This window comes from Antennarius striatus, chromosome 14, assembly GCF_040054535.1.
Source record: "Antennarius striatus isolate MH-2024 chromosome 14, ASM4005453v1, whole genome shotgun sequence".
Classification (NCBI taxonomy): Eukaryota; Metazoa; Chordata; class Actinopteri; order Lophiiformes; family Antennariidae; genus Antennarius; species Antennarius striatus.
Window position 1 is genome coordinate 5,218,231 of NC_090789.1, and position 20,167 is coordinate 5,238,397.

Here is a 20,167-nt window from a genome sequence, read left to right on the forward strand (position 1 = left end):
TGCAGCGCGGCTGCCTGTTCCTCCGTCTAGCCGCCATGTTGTCAGAGTGAAAGCCCGGGGTATCAGAGAGAATCTGGGGCCAAAATCCGCGACCATCCACCCTCTCCGCCGGTGAGTATCGCCTCCAGCTCGCTCCAGGCAGCTCGGGGTGTTGTGTATTCACGCTTCGGTGCGGTATTGCTGCGGCGGGAGCCCCGAAAGAGGCGGGAGAGGAGTATTTTGGTGAGACTGAAGCGGCTGCCTCCCTTTCTGCTGCTCGCCTCCTTCCTCCTGTTGTGTCGGTCTTCCGCTCCAGACAGCTCTCGGGCCTTTGTTAGCATCCGCGTCACGGGGGACCCGTGGGGTTGCAAGGTCGGGAGACAGGTAGAGACGGTTACCCGGTTATTAATAATAGCATTACGATGCTAGCTTAATGCTAACGCTGTTACGAACGTTCTGTGGAGCCCGTGTTTTGGCGCCGGGCTCCAGCTTGTGTCGGGAGGCCGTGTTATTGTTGGTAGACACGGGCAGCGAGCCCCTCCGTAACACCATCCCAGACTGGCGTGTCGGGGACTCGGATTGCTTTGATGTGAAACCTCCGGTAAACCGCGACGACTCCGTTTGGCGAGGCTCGTACATGTTTCGGTTCTTTTTTAACGTGTCCTGACCGGTGGGTGACAAATGTTTGGTTTGTGCGGAGACACCGAACGTTGTGTGAAGCTAGCTGCAGGTTGGCTGCTCGGAGCGTCACACCCCTGTGTGTTCGCCCGGTGTGAGGTGCGTTGATCCCCCGCTACTGAACAATCATTAACCCGGTGAAGCTGGTTCTCATTTCAGTGTTTTTAGAAGTTAAACTTGCAGCACAACAAGCCGCCTCTCTCCCTCTCTCTCTCTCTGGGGAACGGCCACACTGATGTGGATTTCCGGGTCTCTAATTGATTTAGAGTTCTATCAAAGAATCGCTCCTTCGCTAGAACTCTAATAAAGCCTCGTAGCTGAACGAGAAAAGGGAAATAAGCACATGATTAAATGTGATTACTTGGACATGCCGTCAGATTTGTTTTTGTCGTCATGGAGATGGTGTGTTAGAGATGAGAGAAAGCTGCATGTGTTTGAAGATTCAGAACTCATTTAAAGTTAATTACTGTTTAATATGGCTTGGTGTAAAAAAAAAAAAAGAACAGAAGGGGGGCTGCTTGTAATTTCTTCATGGCCTTTAGGGACAGTAATGTAAAAGTGGTCATTTTAGCTCCGACGTGAGCTTATTTGATGGAGAGGTTGTGAAATTCAAATTATATCCGCCAGACTCGTGAAAACCACACTTGTTCTTGTGATGTAATTGTGTTCATGACCAACATACATATACACATCCATGTCTGTAGTGTTTTTTTGTCTCCATGATTGAAATTGGGACTTGGTTCTGTTTCCAGAGATGATCTCAAATACTGGGGGGAGGTTAGGGTTAGGCTGAAGGTTACCTTCAGTCCACCTGGGCTATCGTGCATCTTACAAGCATATATCCAGGATCAGCTGACTTAAGATTTGTGTGTTCTGTAGCAAGATGCCCCAACCTTCTTCAAAGTACACTTTTTTTCCAGGGACAGATATGAATTCTTGCAGGTCTTGTGATGCTGTAATTAAACTCGTCAGCTTTTAGCAAGATTTTGAGGAAAAAGAATAATCTCCCCCTTGTGTAGCCTCAAATGCTTAATTTTCAACAAATTTTTCAGGAAGCTTGGCAGCATCCCTGACGTCCCAGTACTCACTAAAAAAAAACTAATATTCAGTCGTTCTCAACAAAGAATTGCACCCACAAGTAAACATTGAAATGGTGTGTTTTGTTTTTCAGAAAGTTCAGCATTTGTATTAAATATTTTTTTATGTTAAATTGAACCTTTTTTAAAAAATATCTGTACATCTGTATCTTCTATTCTGCTTTTTCTACAAATTCTGTTTCCTCTTAATGGTTTTCACCAGTAATTCACCAGTATGGTGAATATGGTGTTATTACTATGGTTTTTGTTTTTTTTAATCTTTAAACTGTTAGAAAGGAGTTTATTTGACAGTATGAAGTTTCTGTTTTTGAATTATCTCTAATCATCGCCCTCACTGACATAAGTGTGTTTTACAAAATATTCCAGATACCCCAGTATACCCAAGCCTATAACCTGAACTGAAAGACAAATCAACACCTCAAATCCTTCTACTTTTGTTTTAGCGGGGTGTACCTAATAAACTCACCCACGACTTAATGTCCTCATGTGCCTCTGTGGCTTATGTCAGCTTTAACAATGTGAATTTAACTGATGGCGGTGGCGTGCTACATGGATTTGTGCTCGCACAGATTTTCATCACAACAAAAATATCTGTGGATAAAACACCTTGAACAAGTTAGTGTAACAAACGTTTGACATATTTGTAGGGATACGTTTGACAACTGTATTTGGGCGTGCTTTGCGAATCTTATTTTCTGGAATTCCTGCAAGGTGAACTTCTGCCTCAGACTGGTTTCACAGGAGTTCAGGTCAATAAACGTGGTTGCAGCCAATGGCAGTAGTGTGATAAAGTTTACTGCATATTGTTGTCAGGCCAGATTTGCAAGTTGGTAATTAAGTCACCTGCCTCTTGGACTGCTAAGTGAAAAAATTCACAGTTTTAATCTTTAACTTTTGGTCCCAGCTCAGCTGCTCGGATTGTCGTCTATGAAGTTAAGTGTTAGACGTCCTGCATGAGCCGAACATGTCAGCGCTGTTTTAGACGTTCCTTAGTTTTGTGGTGCACACATCACAATTTGCCTTGCACGTCCCGAAAGAGTTAAATCTGGATTAAGAGCACCTGCATATTTTTTTAGCAGTTGGTTTAGTTAATTCCAGAGTTAGTTTTTTAAGGGCTGTGAGTTGGATGTTAATTTACGTTTGGTATTTATTACTCTGAGTTTTATCTTCAGTGAACTATTTATTCATTTAGGCATAGAGTACTTTGACCTAGATACACAGTTTAGCAATTATCCACCTGCTAAAGTGGATATAGCGTGTTTCTGACAATGTCAGCCTGTTCTATCTTCAGGTGTGCACAAACTAAAGGTCATGGTTTGTTTCTTTTTAAATATGAAGATGTCTGGGTTTGTGTTTTGCTGTTTTTTTTGTATTCGTGAAAAGCAGATAATCATCAGTTATTGTCATTGACTAACGAATATCACACGTCCTCATTCGTCAAGACAGCTGCAATAATACACGGAACTGTAACCACCGCATCCTGTCTGGTGTGGCTTGAGGCGTCAGGCTCATGTTTTAGGGATCCGTAGAACTTTGATCATGAGCAATGTGAGCTGGATAATAACAGTTAATTGTTTTATTTTGTCGGCTAATACTGGTCTTCCATGAATTATGATTGTAGAACAAGGATTGTAGTTTAATTGCTGTGATCATTAAGTTGATAAAGTTTATGTTGGCGCAGCAACTTAAGAGGAAAGTTACCACAGATATTGCAGGATATTGGTTTTTGTACATCAGTGGGGTTAAAACTGTATTCTGTCACCAGTTTATCAGGTACATCTAAATTTGTGCATAACTCATGCAGCCATTTTAACAGCTCTGTAATAACCCTAAACTGTCATAATTCTCATGTCTTGTGAAATCAATATACAGGGGTAGGACTGAGTCTGCGGATTTTAGTTTATGAAAAGACTTCAATAATCAAATTTTCAGCGAGTATTAACCATTGTTCTGTGTCCTTTTGTGTCCCCTGTTTCCAAAATTCAAAAACACTTACGCTTCCGATCATGACTTGATTAAAGGTGCTGATGTTTGTTTTTGTGGAGGTGTGTTGGGCTGCTTCAGTTTAGATTTGGTCTTCGTTTCAAATGAATAAATCCGTTTCTTAAACCAGCCACAGAGCTTATTAGCGCTTTTTGTTCTTTAACCATATCAAATATATCTTCTCGACAGGCTGTGGTGGAATGAGCAGTGTGTGTGTGTTGAAGAGGAAAGCAGTGCTCTGGCAGGATTCATTCAGCCCCCACCATAGAACTACATCTCCCAGCATGCCTGTGGTGCTCAGCAGCGGAGGACATGCCCCTCCAACTGGGCCGACCCCTCAGGCCACACCCCCCAGCCAGCAGGTAAAACTGTCACCTGGACAGCCTGACATACTGAATTAACTTGATGTACAGACGTCACTCAGCCAGGAGCGTGTTGCTGTTCTGAGAGGTGATGTAAATCGACACTGCACTAAAGACAGCATGTGAATCTAAAATATATCAGACATGTTTGAAGTCATCGCCTCGGCCTCGCAGATAAATGAATGGAAGCTGCTCTGGATTATGATATTTACGGGTCTTTCTAAATAGTTGCTGTTTCGTTGCATTACACAACATGTTTATGAAAACACTTCAGAGCTGTGATTGGTTTGTGGGATCACTAGTGCACCACAGGACATCCTGCACAAATACAGTAATCCCTCGCTTAGTCGCGCTTCAAGATACCCGGCGTCACCTCATCGCGGATTTGTAGTAGGTAGTCACGTGATACCATACTCGCATTGTATTGGCTGACAGCATCCGAAAGCGCGCTGCGCTCCAAAACTCACGGAATGCAGCACAATTCCATGTATTAATGAAACACTTACAAGGGCTTTAAAAACAATCTGTAAGAGTGTGGGAAATGGTAATACAGATAGGAGGTTTAATATCAGTATAGGGAGGGCTCATAAACGTTTAAATTACCGTAAATAATAAAATAAACAGTTTGTTGCTATATTGTGGAATTTTGTTTTTAGCGGGTAGTCCTGGTACGCATTAACCGCGAGTAACGGGGGATCACTGTACTGCTGGTATCATTTTAAAATTCGTAAAAGTATGTATGTGTGGCCAAGAGCAACTAAAATATGCCTTGAGGAGTTGTTTTCAATGACCGGGAAAACCTGGTTTGTTCTCCATCTGGTATTTAATGACCCAGCAGATTTCTTTTAAACACACTCTGAAGATTGGACTTTTTTTCATAGTGACACATGGGCAATGAAATCATCTAGATATTTTTTTTGTCGTTGTTGTGTTGTGGATAATATCATTTTGATTGATCTGCATCCTACCTCTATTATATTGGTGTGTGTGTTTCATTTGAATCTTGACTGCAGGCGCTGTCACAATTTTGAACTTGTGTGATCAAACTGGTTGTGTTCTCAGACACCGTGTACTTTTTACTGATACCAGTAATTCCAGGATAATTACAACGTGTGTGCGTCTGTCTTTCTTTATCTCTCTCTCTCAGGGTGTGGCAGGTGCTGGGCGTTCCCAGGACGATGCCATGGTTGACTATTTCTTCCAGCGACAGCATGGCGAACAACCCGGCAAACATCGCTGGCCCACTGGAGATAACATCCACGACAGCCAGGTATGGGACTGGTAGACGAGTGTCAACATACGTGCCGTTATTGTGTGTACCATTGTTTTCGTTTTAGTTTGGGTCACTTTAACACGAGGGTTGTGAAAGCGGTTACTTATTTACGTACGAAATCAAAGTTGCGTTTGTACCTCGTTTCAGAAGTAAGCGTTTCGTTGCTCATTCTCTGTTCACAGGTGCGGTCCATGGATGAGTTGAACCATGACTTTCAGGCCCTGGCTCTGGAGGGACGTGCCATGGGAGAGGTAAGACTTCAGGGTGGATGGTCTCTGACATTTGTCTGTGCCGCTCACACATGTCAAATCAAAAGTGATCTCTGGATGCTCTTCTGGGCAGCATACCAGCGTTTCAAGGTCTGTACCTGCAGAATGAGTTGAAGGCCAGTGTTATTCCCGTGCCACCCCTAGTGCTCTCTCTCTTTATCTCGTTGTCGTGCTCTCTGAGTAAGCGTAAAGGAAGATCATCATCGTTAATAAGGATCATGAAGAAAACGAGTAGTTCTGTTGCCGTGGACATAGAAGTGCAGTGATACAGCCGTCACATACCGCTCAGGCCACCTATATGTTCTGGCAGCTGTTGTAAGATAATGAAGAACTTGGGGTGTGGATACTAACAGTGTGTTAACCAAAGTTTGACCTTTGGGTTAAACTCCCTGGCATTGGAAAAGCACAAATGTGATAAATCAACCATTGACGTGAAAACGACTGTTCTGTATTTTGTGGACGCATCATTGAACAAAACCCAAGTTACAGGAAAACCAAGAAAAAAAACAGGGTTGCTCAAGTGCTCAACCTTTGAACCCAACGCAGTTTGAATTTGTGTGGATGTTGCTTTTTCCCAGATGATGAGACCGACAGTGGAGGCTTTCTGATTTCATCTAGTCTAGTTGTTTGTTTGCATTTGTTAAACAGTCTAGTAATTCTGTTCCAGTCGGTTGTGTTTCTAGGAACCTAATGTTGATTTACATGTTTGCCTCCGACTGACTAATGCAGTTTAAAGTAAATCTTTTAAGGCGCTGGCTGTAATCAAAACTGACTGGATATGAGGAGACCCACGCAGAGAAATATGGAGCTGCAGATTAGATGTTCAAACTTTTAGGACTAGTTCAGACTGTTCAGAATGATTAACAAATCGATACAGAAATGAGTCTGAATTTCTTCATGCTTTCTCTTCAGCACTGGTTTCAGTTCAGCGTAGTGTCATTTTGTTTTTACTGCACTCATCCAGGTGGAATGTCCTGCGAATGTTCTGTCCTGGATGAAATCACAGGTCAAAGTTCTTTCAATAGACACCATTACGACTGAAATGTAATGCACCGCCGACGGATCAGTGGTTGAACCGAGTTGAACTGTTGTTCCTGTCTGCTGTCTCTGTAGCAGCTTCTAACCGGTAAGAAGTTCTGGGAGACGGATGACTCTGGGAAGGATGGACCCAAAGGGATCTTTCTAGACCAGTGGAGGGACAGTGCATGGGGCGCCTCAGGTACACACACTCAATCATTTTTTGGTTGTTGTTTGTTTGGAAGGTGGGACATAGTGTCACGTAAGCAGGAAAGTGTGTGAAACATGTCTTTTTTCCTCACAAGCACATCAAATATCAAACAGAACAATCACTGTCTGGCCTTTTGAAAGTATATATTTAGATTTCTGTCACAATCCAAAGCAGGTGTCAGAGGATAGTCACCCATATGTTCTCCCAGATGATGATGATGTCGTCTGAGTTTCAGATAAATCGCATCAACGAAACACTTATTTTGGTAAACATGGCCACGAAAGAAACATTGCAGATTTTATTTTCCATTTTATAGCTGTAGAGAAAATGATGCATACATCTGCAGAGCAAAATGATTCTGATATTATTAACTTCCAGCAGAATGTATTTCTTGGACTTTGCTGTTATTACAAAGTCAAGACTGTAACGTTTTCATAAAACTGTTGATGTAATTTAGCTTTGGCTGTACTGATGACGATTTATAGTTTATTGCATAAAGCATCGTGTGAAAGTAACAAGTTCAGGTTGCCTTCGAAGAGGCGAAGAAGGAAGTGCTCTCAAAAGATGCATCTTAGCTCATAATGGGAAAAAATGTAAGAAGCTTCTGAAGAGGAAATTACAATATCTACCAAATCTAGCTCTGGGCGAGAGAGAGAAACGTACAATAAATGAAAGCAGAGTTGTAAGGGAAAGTCAGAAGTTTAGAAAGATCACAGATTAAGTCCAATAAAGTATCTCCAGTAAATAAATAAACATTTTGCTTATGTGTTGTAACTTAAGGCTTTACTGCCTGAGGTATGGAGCTAATATAACTTCCTTTCCCATGAAGAATTTTATTTAACCGTCCTCGTTTCCCTCTCATGACAGATCACGCAGTGTCTCAGCCAATCATGGTGTCCCGTCGACCAGGCCAGGGCTTTCACGGAGGCGGTGAAGTTGGGGTGGGCTCGGTGATGTCACCACGTTCTGAGAGCGGAGGGCTCGGAGTCAGCATGGTGGAATACGTCCTCTCCTCCTCACCGGCTGACAAACTGGATTCCTGCCTTCGAAAGGGACCCTATGTAATTCTGTTCTCACTCTCTGTCAGTCCTCGTCACGACTCTCGTGTTCTGTCTTCACATTCTGTCTTGTCTGGATTGCTTTTACCCTCTTCTACATCGCTGTCCTGTCAGCCACTGGTTGTAAATAAGAACATGTCTGATATCAGTCTGTCCTTCACATTCTGTGCTTCAGTGAGCTTTTTTCCACTGATAGCAGCTCCTCTGTATTTCTGGTCTTTTATGGCATTTATCCACATTAGTATATATAGTTCCAGCTACATGTAGTCACTCATGATTCTTGTGTCTCTCCGTTTCGTAGGGGCAGAGGGACGGAGAGGTGGAGGAGGACAAGAGGGAGAAGCCAAAGTCGACGTTTGAGGGAGAGAAGCTGAAAGAGTTGACAGAAGTTGAGGCAGATGTCATCGGTGATGTCATCAACCCCAACGGGCTGCCTGTTCAGAACGGCCTTGATGTCGACGTCAAAGAATTTGGGTAAGACTCAATTTGTCATGGACTCACAGTTTGAAAGGCTTAACAGTCTCTAGATGTAAAATATTCACATCCTTTTGTCTCCACAGTCGTCCACAAGGAAGCATGCCGGCCCCCGGCCCCGACAGCGATCTGCTCGGCGGTCCTGGGGGTGTAGGGGCCGAGGGTCTCACACCCCTGGGAGGGGGCGGAGGGCCCAAACCTCCGGAGGATTTCTCTGGTGTGGAACAAGGTGGCGTCACCATGGACCCCATGGAGTCTGTGATGGAGCCGCTTCAGTTCGACTACAACTCCCAGATGCAGATGGACTCCGCCCCCACCGTGGGCTTATTTGACTACACAAACCAGCAGCAGGTAAAGAAACATCCGGACTTCATTTAGGAACACGCGTCATTGTATCCGCACCCTTTCTGTGCTCAAACGGACTCACCTGTGGTTGCAGCTGTTTCAGAGAAACAATGCCCTCGCAGTGCAGCAGTTAACGGCAGCCCAGCAACAGCAGTACGCCTTGGCAGCGGCGCAGCAGCCTCACATCGGTAAGGGATGTGTGTCTGTGTGTATGTTAACGCATGCATGGAGATTTACACCATGTGTCATGTGACACATGTATTTTTTTTTGGGGGGGGGTCTGTCACTATACACAGAACTGGCACAGATTCTTTTTTTGTGTGTTAATTTATTAGCTTTTGCCATCACACCTACTGATTCATACCTGACCATAATAAATACATTATTTATGGCTTCAAAAAAGATCTGAAAATGTGATTTTACACTGTTTTCATCAAAACCTTTCATTTGCAAGGAATAAATACATCCATCTGGGAGAAGTAAAACCCTAAAATAGTGTTTGCTGTCATTCAATTTTTTTGTTTTGCTGATCTGTAGCAGCGACTCCAGGGTCTGGGACACAGATGCCAGAGGAAAAAAAAACATGTTATTTCAGCCCTGTGGTTGCTAATTATTCCTGCGTTGGTATTTCTCATGTTTACTGAGACATGTAACTCTTAACAAGCCTAAAGATTCTGCCATGCTTCACCTCCAACTACTGAAAGGCTTCATTTATGATTACCCTCCGTAATCATAAATGTGCGGGGGCGTCCAGAGGTGGTTATCATGTTTTGAAGCTTCATTCTTGGAATTTCTGCCAGTTTATTCCAAGTATTATGTAAGATGTCTCAGCCCGGTTTCATCCTTATGTTTTTCAGGTCTGGCCCCTGCATTTGTGCCCAATCCTTACATCATCAGTGCCGCCCCGCCGGGGACAGACCCCTACGCCGCCGGACTAGCAGCAGCAGCAACACTCGGTGAGGCGTTTGTTTTGGTTTGAACCCCTTCATGTTGCTCAATTTTCTACAGTAAGGAGATATGACCAATCGTTCATTTATATTTTATATTTTACATCTTCATTTCCATCTAGGCCCAGCAGTGATGCCGCCCCAGTACTATGGTGTTACCCCCTGGGGGGTCTACCCTGCCAATCTTTTCCAGCAGCAGGCAGCTGCAGCTAACAATTCAGCCAATCAGCCGGCAGCAAATCAAGGCCAGCAGAACCAACAGCAGGTCAGTTAGCTGGAAGACAAAAAACTTTAACTATGAGGTCATGAACATCACAGGGTCTCTGCTTTGGAACAGATGTCAGAGGTCGGATTTCACATTTGTGTGTTGGCCACTGATTGATGAATATCTCATGTTTTTCTTTGTTGTTTTTTTAATAAAAGGTGATGCGTCCTGGGGGCAACCAGCGACCTTTGACCCCCAGCCAAAGTCAGCAGGGTCAGCAGAACGACCAGCTTGTTGCAGCAGCAGCAGTCAACTCGGCTCTCGCCTTCGGCCAGGGGTTAGCAGCTGGAGTTCCCGGTGAGTCGGACACGCTTTTGGTCTTTATTAGAAATAAATCCAGCTGGCTTTGCTGTTAGAGCTCCGTCTCCTTCCATATGAGTATCAAAACATTAAGCGGTGGTTTTATGTTGGTGTTGATGCATTGAATATGTTTTTTTTTTTTCTTGAAGGATACCCAGTCCTGGCTCCTGCAGCTTACTATGATCAAACAGGGGCTCTGGTGGTCAACACTGGGGCGAGGAGCGGCCCCGTCCGCCTCATGGCCCCGGCCTCTGTCATCATATCTCCTTCTGCAGCTCAAGCAGGTGAGACGGCGCTGAAGAGATGTTACACACAAGTCAGCAGTTTTCATACCGGGGGTGTTAGCAATAATATATAAGCATGTAATTAAGGGATTATGAGCGGGTACCTTCAAGTCTAGGCTGGGGAGTTTCCATCATGGTGTTTGTTAATTCAGTACTCATATGATGAAGTATGGTTTTGATTTTAACGTATTCCAGAGATTAATCTTGTTAAGAATCTGTGTTGCGTTGGATCGAATTTGATTCATTCATTCGGACCGTTTCACCTCATCTGACCCCCCCCCCCCCAGTTGCAGCAGCAGCAGCCTCCGCAGGTGGCGCCAACGGAGGCCTGGGAGGCGGGGCCAACGGCCCGTTTCGTGCCATGACGTCACAGCAACCTCAGCAGCAGGGAGGCCCCGGCGGAACTCTGGGAGGGAGCTCCTTCTACGGGTCCTCCTCCCTCAGCTCCTCCTCCCAGAGCTCCTCTCTGTTCTCACAAGGCTCCGGCCAGCCGGGACCCGGTTCGGCCTCCCTGGGCTTCAGCCAGCCGACCTCGTCCTCCCTCGGTGCCACCCTGGGGGCGACGCTGGGAGGCTTTGGCACCGCAGGTCGGGAAAACCTCCCATCAGACATCCAGAATAATCAGCTTTTCCCTCGTGGTCCAGTCCGTGATCTAAATCGTATCGTTTGTCTGCCTCTAGTGGCCAACTCCAGCGGCGGCAGCGGCTCCAGACGAGACTCCCTGACCGGCAACAACGAGCTCTACAAACGCACGCCCTCCAGCCTCACCCCGATCGGTCACGGGGGGTTCTACAACGGCACCTTGGGCTTCAGCCCCTCCCCAGGCCCCGTGGGCATGCCGCTACCCAACCAGGGCCCGTCTCACTCCCTCACACCCCCACCTTCCCTGTCCAATCACAGCTCCTCTTCCAACCTCAATCTCGGTGAGTGTCCTACATGAATGAGAGTCGTCAACAAATACGTAACGATATTAAATATATGATGCGAGATAAATGTAATTAAAATTTTTTTGTTTTGACAGGTTTTTAAAATGTTACTAAATGTGTCTGACATGACGTTTCCAGCAGCTGTTGTCATTAACTCAATTTGAACTGGAAGTCTAAAATGTGACAGTAGATTTGTGAGGCGTCTTATTTTGAAGGATTCATTACCGGCTGGGGCTTTTATTGCTTCCCTGCGTGCGTTCCATGAGTGACAGTTGGCAGAGCGACGCACACAACAGACTCGAGTGTGATGAAACAACAGCCACACAAAGCAGCTGAGCCGAGTCGGGGGCTTCGTAACGACTGCTAGATTTGTTTTTAGGTACACCGATAAGAACTGCAGTGAAATGGAGCTTTTGAAGCGAGCAGACGCTAAAGTGTTTTATGGAGGGTGTCAGGGGTACACAGTGACTGGAATATGTTTACGCATTGTCAGGATTGAAACCATTCTCTGGCTTCAAAAGCTCTTATAGTTATATATTATAGAGGTGTTAATGCTTTCCAATTTATGATGATGATAATTTACCTGTGAGGATTCCTCTTTTTTTTTTTTCCCCCAGTTGTTTCTGTATTCGTTATCTGCTGAGATTTAATGTATTTTTCATGATATTGTCTCCAACATTTAGCACTGCAGTGTTAATTTAAAAAAGCAACAACATTCACTCATACAAGTAATGAATGCAGCAAGATTTGCACAAATTCAATTATATGTTGTTTCCAAGGAAACAGAGTGGGTTTTATCGATGGTCATTTTGTCCAGATCTAGCCATTTATACTTTTTATACCGATGTCAAAATAAGAATAGAATTTTTTTTAACAGTTCGATTTGTTTTTGCCCCTCTATCCTGTACATCACTGCTCGATTAACTAATATTTTTGCTGGATTTATGCTTATTGCTTTAACCCTGGAGTCTCAGCACTTTCAGGACTATTATTAATGACTCGAAAAGCTCCGACAATAACTTCCCTGTCACCCCCCCCCCCCACCAGGAGGTCTGACCAACGGCAGTGGACGTTTCATCTCCGCAGCCCCTGGAGCGGAGGCCAAATACCGCAGCGCTGCCAGCTCAGGCTCCTCCCTCTTCTCCCCCAGCAGCCAGCTGTTCCCGTCGTCACGGCTACGCTACGGCATGTCAGACGTGATGCCGTCGGGCAGGAGCCGTCTGCTGGAGGACTTCAGGAATAACCGCTACCCGAACCTCCAGCTCAGAGACATAGCTGGACACATCATGGAGTTCAGTCAGGACCAGCACGGCAGCAGGTGCGTGTGACAAATCCTCCAGATTCTGCACAAGTAATTGCGTTTGAGAAGGGATCAGATGTGGCTTTTATTTTAACATCTCTGGTCTGGTTTTCAGAAATCTCTATTAATGTGATTTGATATATTAACACGATGACGTTCAGTCTGCTAATTCCAGACATTCTCTTTTCTGTGTCATCGAAATCATCGCCTTTTTTTCTCTCCATGCGTTCGTCTCGCAGTTCATCACCTCACTGACGATCACGTCCATCTTTCTTGTCTCTTTTTTTTTTCTCCCACTCTCAATTTCATCTCCTTTTTGTCTGGCAGATCCCTCGGGTTACCGCCATGGGTGCAGCTCTCTCTCTGTCCTAATACATCTGTTTTGCTTTATTGCTCTGTCACTGATGTTTTTATTTGTCCTCCACTCCCAAGTTCATAGAAACTTTCTAAATCTCTTTCAAATACGAAGTAGGTTTCAGGAGAGCAGGTTTTATGCTTTCTCGTGAGACTTCTATATTGCAAAATTAAAAAAAACCTACAAAGGTGCCTTTGGAAGTTAATATTAAAGATCTCCGTGGTTGATAAAAATGTTTCTCCTGTCTTGAACAGGTTTATTCAGTTGAAACTGGAGCGAGCCAGCTCAGCAGAGCGCCAGCTTGTCTTCAGCGAGATCCTGCAGGCGGCCTACCAGCTGATGGTGGACGTCTTTGGAAATTATGTCATCCAAAAGTTCTTTGAGGTGCGTGTGACAAGTCTGATTATTATCATCAAACCAAGTATGTATTTGCGGTGAAATGCCAGCCAGCGAAAGTCAAGAATCCATTTGTGTTTGTGTGTACTATCAAACGGATTAAAGGATTTTCAGGCTTATTTTGTGTGTTTGTGTTTCAGTTTGGCAGCCTGGATCAGAAGCTGGCTCTGGCAGAGAGGATTCGGGGTCATGTGCTCTCGCTGGCCCTGCAGATGTACGGCTGCAGGGTCATTCAGAAAGCTCTGGAGTTCATCCCCTCCGACCAGCAGGTCATAGTGAGTACACTCGGATTTATTCCGCTATATTAACGTATGACAAAGGGGAAAAATACTGAAACTTTTCCACTTGAAACTTCTCCCTTCCTAACCCGATTGTGAGAGGGGTTTTTTTTTTTTTGATTTCCTTTAAAAATGAGCATTCAGGTGTGTCGAGTTCACGGCACATCTAATGTTCATTTTCCCATAATTCAGTCCTGTATGAGGATGGATTAACAGTATCTGTTTACAGAGCAGAATGCAGCGTCAATAAAGAGATGGCGGCGCTGCAGCGAGGAGCACTGTGGGCGCTCTATCATCAAAAATGAATGAGGCTAATGATGCCACAGCTTATATGCAAATGTTGGACTGCAGGTGGAAGATAAATCTGTCTGGATATATACGGGGAAATAGTTTTCTGCTTAAATTCAGGAGGTTTGAGGGGGAGGAAAGTGTGTTTGTGTGAGCAGAGGAGGGAGGAAAGGTATCTATCTCTCCTTAATGGACCTCAAATGATTTCTCCGGGGCAACAGTTCAAAGCCCGGTGTTATTTGTTGGGCTGTGAGTCATTGTGAAAAATGAAGGAGAGGTCTGGAAATGCTTTCAGGCAGTATCTGATGTCTCACAATTACACGTCGCTCTGCCCCCACCCCACCCCCCTTCCCGGCAGAGCGAGATGGTGCGGGAGCTGGACGGCCATGTGCTGAAGTGCGTGAAGGACCAGAACGGCAACCACGTGGTGCAGAAGTGTATCGAGTGTGTCCAGCCTCATGCGCTGCACTTTATCATAGATGCCTTTAAGGGACAGGTGGGTCCCCCCCCCTCTCCCAAAATCACACACACACACACACACACACTCATTTACGTGTTCGCATCGCCTTGAGGTGCCAGGCACAACCAGACACTCCTTTACTCGGTCCGATTCCAAATGAACAGGGATGCGTTGTCATGGCAACAGAAACCTCAGCCCAATGGCAGCCGCCGTCCTCTACCCACCAGCTAAATGTTACATTATCATAAATTAAGGCGGAAGGCGTTTGTTCTCGCCGTCACCTTTCCTATCAGATAAAATGTAAAGGTTGGCGTTTGGAGGAGCCCCTTTAAATCTCACTCATGTGTGCGTCTCGGGACTCTTTCAACAGTTGCGTAATAATACGAGTGTTTCCTGCTTGATGGCTCTGATTTTCTCGTGTTAGCCGCTTTCACCGCCACAGTAAGGGTGGGTTCAAGTTACGCCTGTGATCCTTTGCTGCTCAAGGGACTACCTGTGTCTTTACATTAAATTTTTTTTTTTTTTAAACAAAGTTAGTGTCGTGTTCGGCTCGCCTGCCTCCAGCAACTCTTGTTTGCGTCGAACCAGCACAGTATTTTTTTCGGACTGTAAGGCGCACCTTCATTGAATGGGCTCTTTTAAACCTTTTTCCATATATAAGGCATACTGGATTATAAGGTGCACTGTTGGTTTTTGAGAAAATTAAAAGCTTTTAGGTGCGCCTTTATAGTGTGGAAAATACTGTAATGACGTCCCGTCTCGCGTACCCCCCAGGTTTTTGCCCTCTCTACTCACCCTTACGGCTGCCGAGTCATCCAACGCATCCTCGAACACTGCCTTCCTGAACAGACGCTGCCAATTCTCGAGGAGCTCCATCAACACACAGAGCAGCTTGTGCAGGTAACACACACACACACACACACACACACACACACACCAGCTCTCGCAGCCTTTCATCTTCCACCAGTCATGTGTTTTTTAGGATGGTGATGATTCCTCTGAGTTGGTTTAAAATAAATCTTTCGATCCAAGTTTTTGAAGGCGGCATTGTGTTTGATGTCGTCAGACGCGCCATCTGGCATCCTCACGTTTCACTTCATGTGTGTGTGTTCTTGCGTTATTTAGGACCAGTATGGAAACTACGTAATCCAGCATGTTTTGGAGCACGGCCGAGCCGAGGATAAGAGCAAGATTGTCGCTGAAATCCGAGGCAACGTGCTGGGTCTCAGCCAGCACAAATTTGCAAGGTATCAGTATTTTGGTGACTATTTCTCCTCCTCGTTTTCAAATGTCTTCATCCCTCACTTTTTTTTTTTCTCCGCTAGTAATGTGGTGGAGAAGTGTGTGACTCACGCTTCACGGGCAGAGCGGGCAGTCCTTATAGATGAGGTATGCAGCCTGACGGAGGGCCCCCACAGTGCCTTATACACCATGATGAAGGACCAGTACGCCAACTATGTGGTGCAGAAGATGATCGATGTGGCGGAACCCACCCAGCGCAAGATCGTAATGCACAAGGTGGGTGAAAAGAATTGGAGAGGGGTGGGGGGAGTTGTTGTTGTGTCAATCAAATGAATGAAAATCAAAACAGACGGATGACAGGACAAACAGGAGAAAATTGCTTGTAGCCCCGTTTTCAGAAAATGGACACCGGTCATCTGACTTTCGTTGCTTCAGTCTCAAGGGCTTAGAACCCAAGGTGGTCCGGAAGGACACGGTCAAGCACAAAGGGAAGGTGCCCCCCCCCCACACACTTTCCAGCTCAGGGAAGAATTCTAATCCGGCAGAGAATGACGGCTGTCTTGGATGTCGCGTCACTCCCACCACACAGGAGATCGTCCACAAGATCGGAGACTGATCAAGTGTATCTGGACAGATCCATACCGTTACGCTCCATCTGACAGAGCTATCCACTCGTTGTGTCGCTAAAATGTTTCGGCTCGATGTGTAAAAAGACAGGCTTGAGCAGACTATTACAAGCACTACGACGCTGATCTATTGAGACGGATACGGAGTTCCAACATCGATGCGCTCAAACCCACAGATTCACTGTCGCTTTCGCCACCATCCAGGAATGTGGACTTAAACTCCAACACCCACCCTCTTCACCTGATTTGAAATCCTTGGACTTCTCCCCCCCCCCAGGATGAAAAGGGAGCTTAGTGACAGTGATGATGTTATCGCCGCTCTGGGCGACTTTCTGCAGGTCTGACATGTCAAATCTTCAAAAGAAGGGAGCCTGTGCTTCATAATCTGAATCACCGGTTGTGTGTGGAACCCACAAGCAGATTGAAGCCTCCATTCTTTCCTGAAACGTCTTTGTTGGTGCTAACGCATGATTTCTCTATAAAGCTACATCTAGAGGAGAAGTCAGAGGCTGACGCCAAGTTAGACGTCAACAAGAACACTCCAGATTTCTCTTGTGTAAAATTCTAACACAAATCAATTTCAAATTCCAGAATTATTTTTTGTGTGTGTGTGTGTGTGTGTGTGTGTGTGTGTGTCTCTTCCTGCTTCCGTGTCTAACTTGTGTTTTTCCGTCCTGCAGATCCGACCTCACATTTCCACCCTGAGGAAGTACACGTATGGAAAACACATCCTGGCCAAGCTGGAGAAGTACTACATGAAGAACGGCGTCGACCTGGGTCCTCTATGTGGCCCCCCTAATGGTATCATGTAATCCGACCCCCCCCCCCCCAGTCTGAAATCAACTCCCCCCTCTTGCCCTTCCTCTCTCCCCTCATCCTCCTAAAGCTATCATGTCCACCGGCCCCGCCCCAGAGGCCCCGTCTGACTCTCCTGAAGGCATCATGCAGACCCACCCCCCACTCCCCTCCTTCAAGTCCTTCTCACTATGGACATCGTTTTGCCCTTGTTTCCATGACAACCCCTCGGGGAGGAGCCTGTTGCTACAGACAGCCTTAGATTTTGTCTGATTTTTTTTGCCCCTCCCTTACAAAAAACCCAGGTCTTAACTGTGGGGGGGATGAAGAGATGTTAAGAAGAGGCAAGAGGCAAACATGCCCCACTCAACCCCCCCCCATTACATTTCCCTTTTTTTTCTTAAAAACTTCACATTTTGCTACTGCTGCACACACAATCCAAGTCCCCGACTCCCCCCATCCCCTTCCTCCCAACCCCCCCCCCCTTGCTATTTACCACTATGAAATGAAAGGAGTATTTAATTTGTCTGTCACCACAGAATCATGGACAGACACCCAAATGCACCATCAGCTAACCAGCAGACAGATCATTTAGCATGGGAGATTCGTTTTCTGGTCTTGCTTCTATAAATATAACGTGTATACTTGGTGTAGAACCTTTGCATATATATATATATAAATATATATATAAAACTTTGTAGTTTTCTGGGTTTTGATGTTGAATCTGTATCTATAATGTATCCTAGTAGTGACCACATACTTCTGACTGTATAATTGTACATTTGTAAACCCTTGTAATGTAAAAGTGCTTTACCACCCTTTTTGGTATGAGATGAAAAAAAAAAGTTTAAAAAAAAAAAAAAAAAAGCTCACTGGAAAAAAAAATGTTTAAAAAAAAACTGTGCATTTCAGTGTATATTCTCACCTCCTTGGTTGTGACATATGAGTTGTTGTATATTGTAAATTGTAATATCAAAGTTTTGTTTTGAAAAGCCCTTTCTATACAGCGTAGTACTTGTACAAAGATTCGCCACGCTTGGTTTTATCTTGTCACTGCTTAACTTAAAGACGTCTATCTCCCACTGATTCTCACTTGGACATGTTATGTTTGACTTTAGTGGTGTCTTCTGCTTTATGTTGAAGGTTTTGGTTTTTTTTAAAGACCTTTTTTTTTTTTTTTTTATAGGAATGCTTTACCCCATGAAATGTGTCATGTTTATGGGTATGCTGACAAAGTGGGGGGGGAAGAAAAAAAAAATCAATTTTACTCATTTAACCCCCCTCTCCGCCCCCCTCTTTGATTACCCATGACTGTTTTCAGTGGGATTGTACAGAGGAGATTCTTGTGTTTTTTGGCATTTCTCTAGTGCTGTAAGTGCTGTATCATACTGTCCATGTCCTTTTGGGTGAGAGAGGCAGCCCGCCACAGAGCGGTGTACATTTGGAGCAGCCTTGTGTATATTTACTACGAGCACACCTGTAACCATATGTGTATAGTTAACAGAACCTGTGTATGCTTATTGCCTGGGCAACTATTTTTTGTAACTCCTGTTGTAGATTGTCTCTAAACAATTGTGTGATCTTTATTTTGAAACCAAACTGAACAAAAACAAATTTGAAAATTTAACCGCGTCGTTTTGTGTGTTTGTGTGTGTTCATTCTGTGTTGGATCGACGAGACAACTGGGTAACGAAGCTGGGATCTGATTAATGACGACCAGCAGCGTTTAGCTGAGGAAAAGAGTCCTCAGGGGGAACTTCAGGTTCCAGCAAGCTCCTGTGTTTTCAGTGGTGGTGGATTCATTTAGATTGCTATTAGGATGCAGTGGTTTTTTCTTCTTTTATCCATCAGTGCATCGTAACCCAAAGTGCAATGCCAGGGTTAGGTTGGGTCACGAAACTGATGGAAAGGGGCACAAAAGTATGACAGGAGAATGAAATTGAATTCTTTGTTTAATTTCCGAAAGCAAAGTTCAAAAACCAGGTAATCAGTCCGAACAGGCAAACACGTCCGACAGGGAGCAGGCAAACACGCAGAATCAAAGGAATCAAGCAGAATCAATACACAGTAATCAGGCAGAAAAACAGGAATAATGGAGAGTAAGACAAACACAATCTGGCAGAAAACTGCAGACTGAGCAGAGGAGAAGTCACGGAGGCTGACAGATGAGGAGCAGGAGGCTGCAGCAACACTGGTGATGGGAATGAACTGACTGCATGCAGGGAGGAGATGTTAATGAGGGGAAGACACTAGAGTGGATCCAATAGTGATATCAGGTGAGCTGACTTGGAAAATTTGTATTATGAGGATGACAGTGTTGCCTTCAGGGACAGACGGCCATGAGATAAAATCAGGTCCCAACAGGGGTGACCATATACCAAAATCCATGGGATGATGATTTTATTTTCTACTAAACATTATTATACTGTTTTCTTCTGCAAATTTTACATTGTGCATCAGTGGAGAGATTCCATTTGAATAATTCTGAAATTGAATCTTAAAGGTTTCATTAAAGGAAACGTCATTTATGCACTTTACAGTGCAGGAACGTTACAGTGTATGGAAATTTGTTTTCTGCTCTGTCTGTTTTCTTTCTATTTTCTTTAATCCCCTCATTCCTTTAAGAACGCTGAAGTTGTCTGCATCCGTTTATTAAAGGTATTTTATACATTTCAACCAATTTGAAATCTTTCACTTCATGCAACAACACAGAAAAAGCAAATATAACATCTTTGCATCGTTATGAGAAGCAAATACACATCTAATAGAGAATCTCTGTTGGGATTTGAATTGGTGGTGGTGGGGGGGGGTGAGAGCAGATAAAAAGGAATCCAAAAATCAAGGCCTTTCCAGGAGGAATGGGCTAAGATTCCCTGGGAATGATGCTGGAAACTGGTGCCTGGATTTGCATCACATTCACAGCAGGATGTCTGACTGAATCAGTCTGCAGGACTAATCT

General features: G+C 44.7%; 1 protein-coding gene across 2 annotated transcripts; it reads left to right on the plus strand.

The window, feature by feature from the left end:
* The first annotated feature begins 7 nt into the window (after positions 1 to 7).
* Positions 8 to 18,835, plus strand: pum1 (pumilio RNA-binding family member 1). 2 transcript variants are annotated; one of them, XM_068333181.1, is made up of 23 exons: positions 8 to 111; positions 3,927 to 4,099; positions 5,247 to 5,369; positions 5,555 to 5,623; positions 6,755 to 6,860; positions 7,737 to 7,930; positions 8,229 to 8,401; positions 8,488 to 8,752; positions 8,841 to 8,934; positions 9,604 to 9,702; positions 9,816 to 9,958; positions 10,117 to 10,255; positions 10,408 to 10,542; positions 10,830 to 11,129; positions 11,223 to 11,465; positions 12,516 to 12,786; positions 13,378 to 13,507; positions 13,660 to 13,794; positions 14,444 to 14,581; positions 15,320 to 15,445; positions 15,671 to 15,792; positions 15,871 to 16,063; positions 17,094 to 18,835. In XM_068333181.1, exons 2-23 carry the CDS (start codon positions 3,938 to 3,940, stop codon positions 17,223 to 17,225), a joined length of 3,492 nt encoding a protein of 1,163 aa, XP_068189282.1. In that variant the 5' UTR covers positions 8 to 111; positions 3,927 to 3,937; the 3' UTR covers positions 17,226 to 18,835. The 2 variants fall into 2 exon arrangements, with proteins under 2 accessions (XP_068189282.1, XP_068189283.1); XM_068333182.1 differs by having other exon boundaries at positions 6,758 to 6,860.
* Positions 18,836 to 20,167: the final 1,332 nt, after the last annotated feature.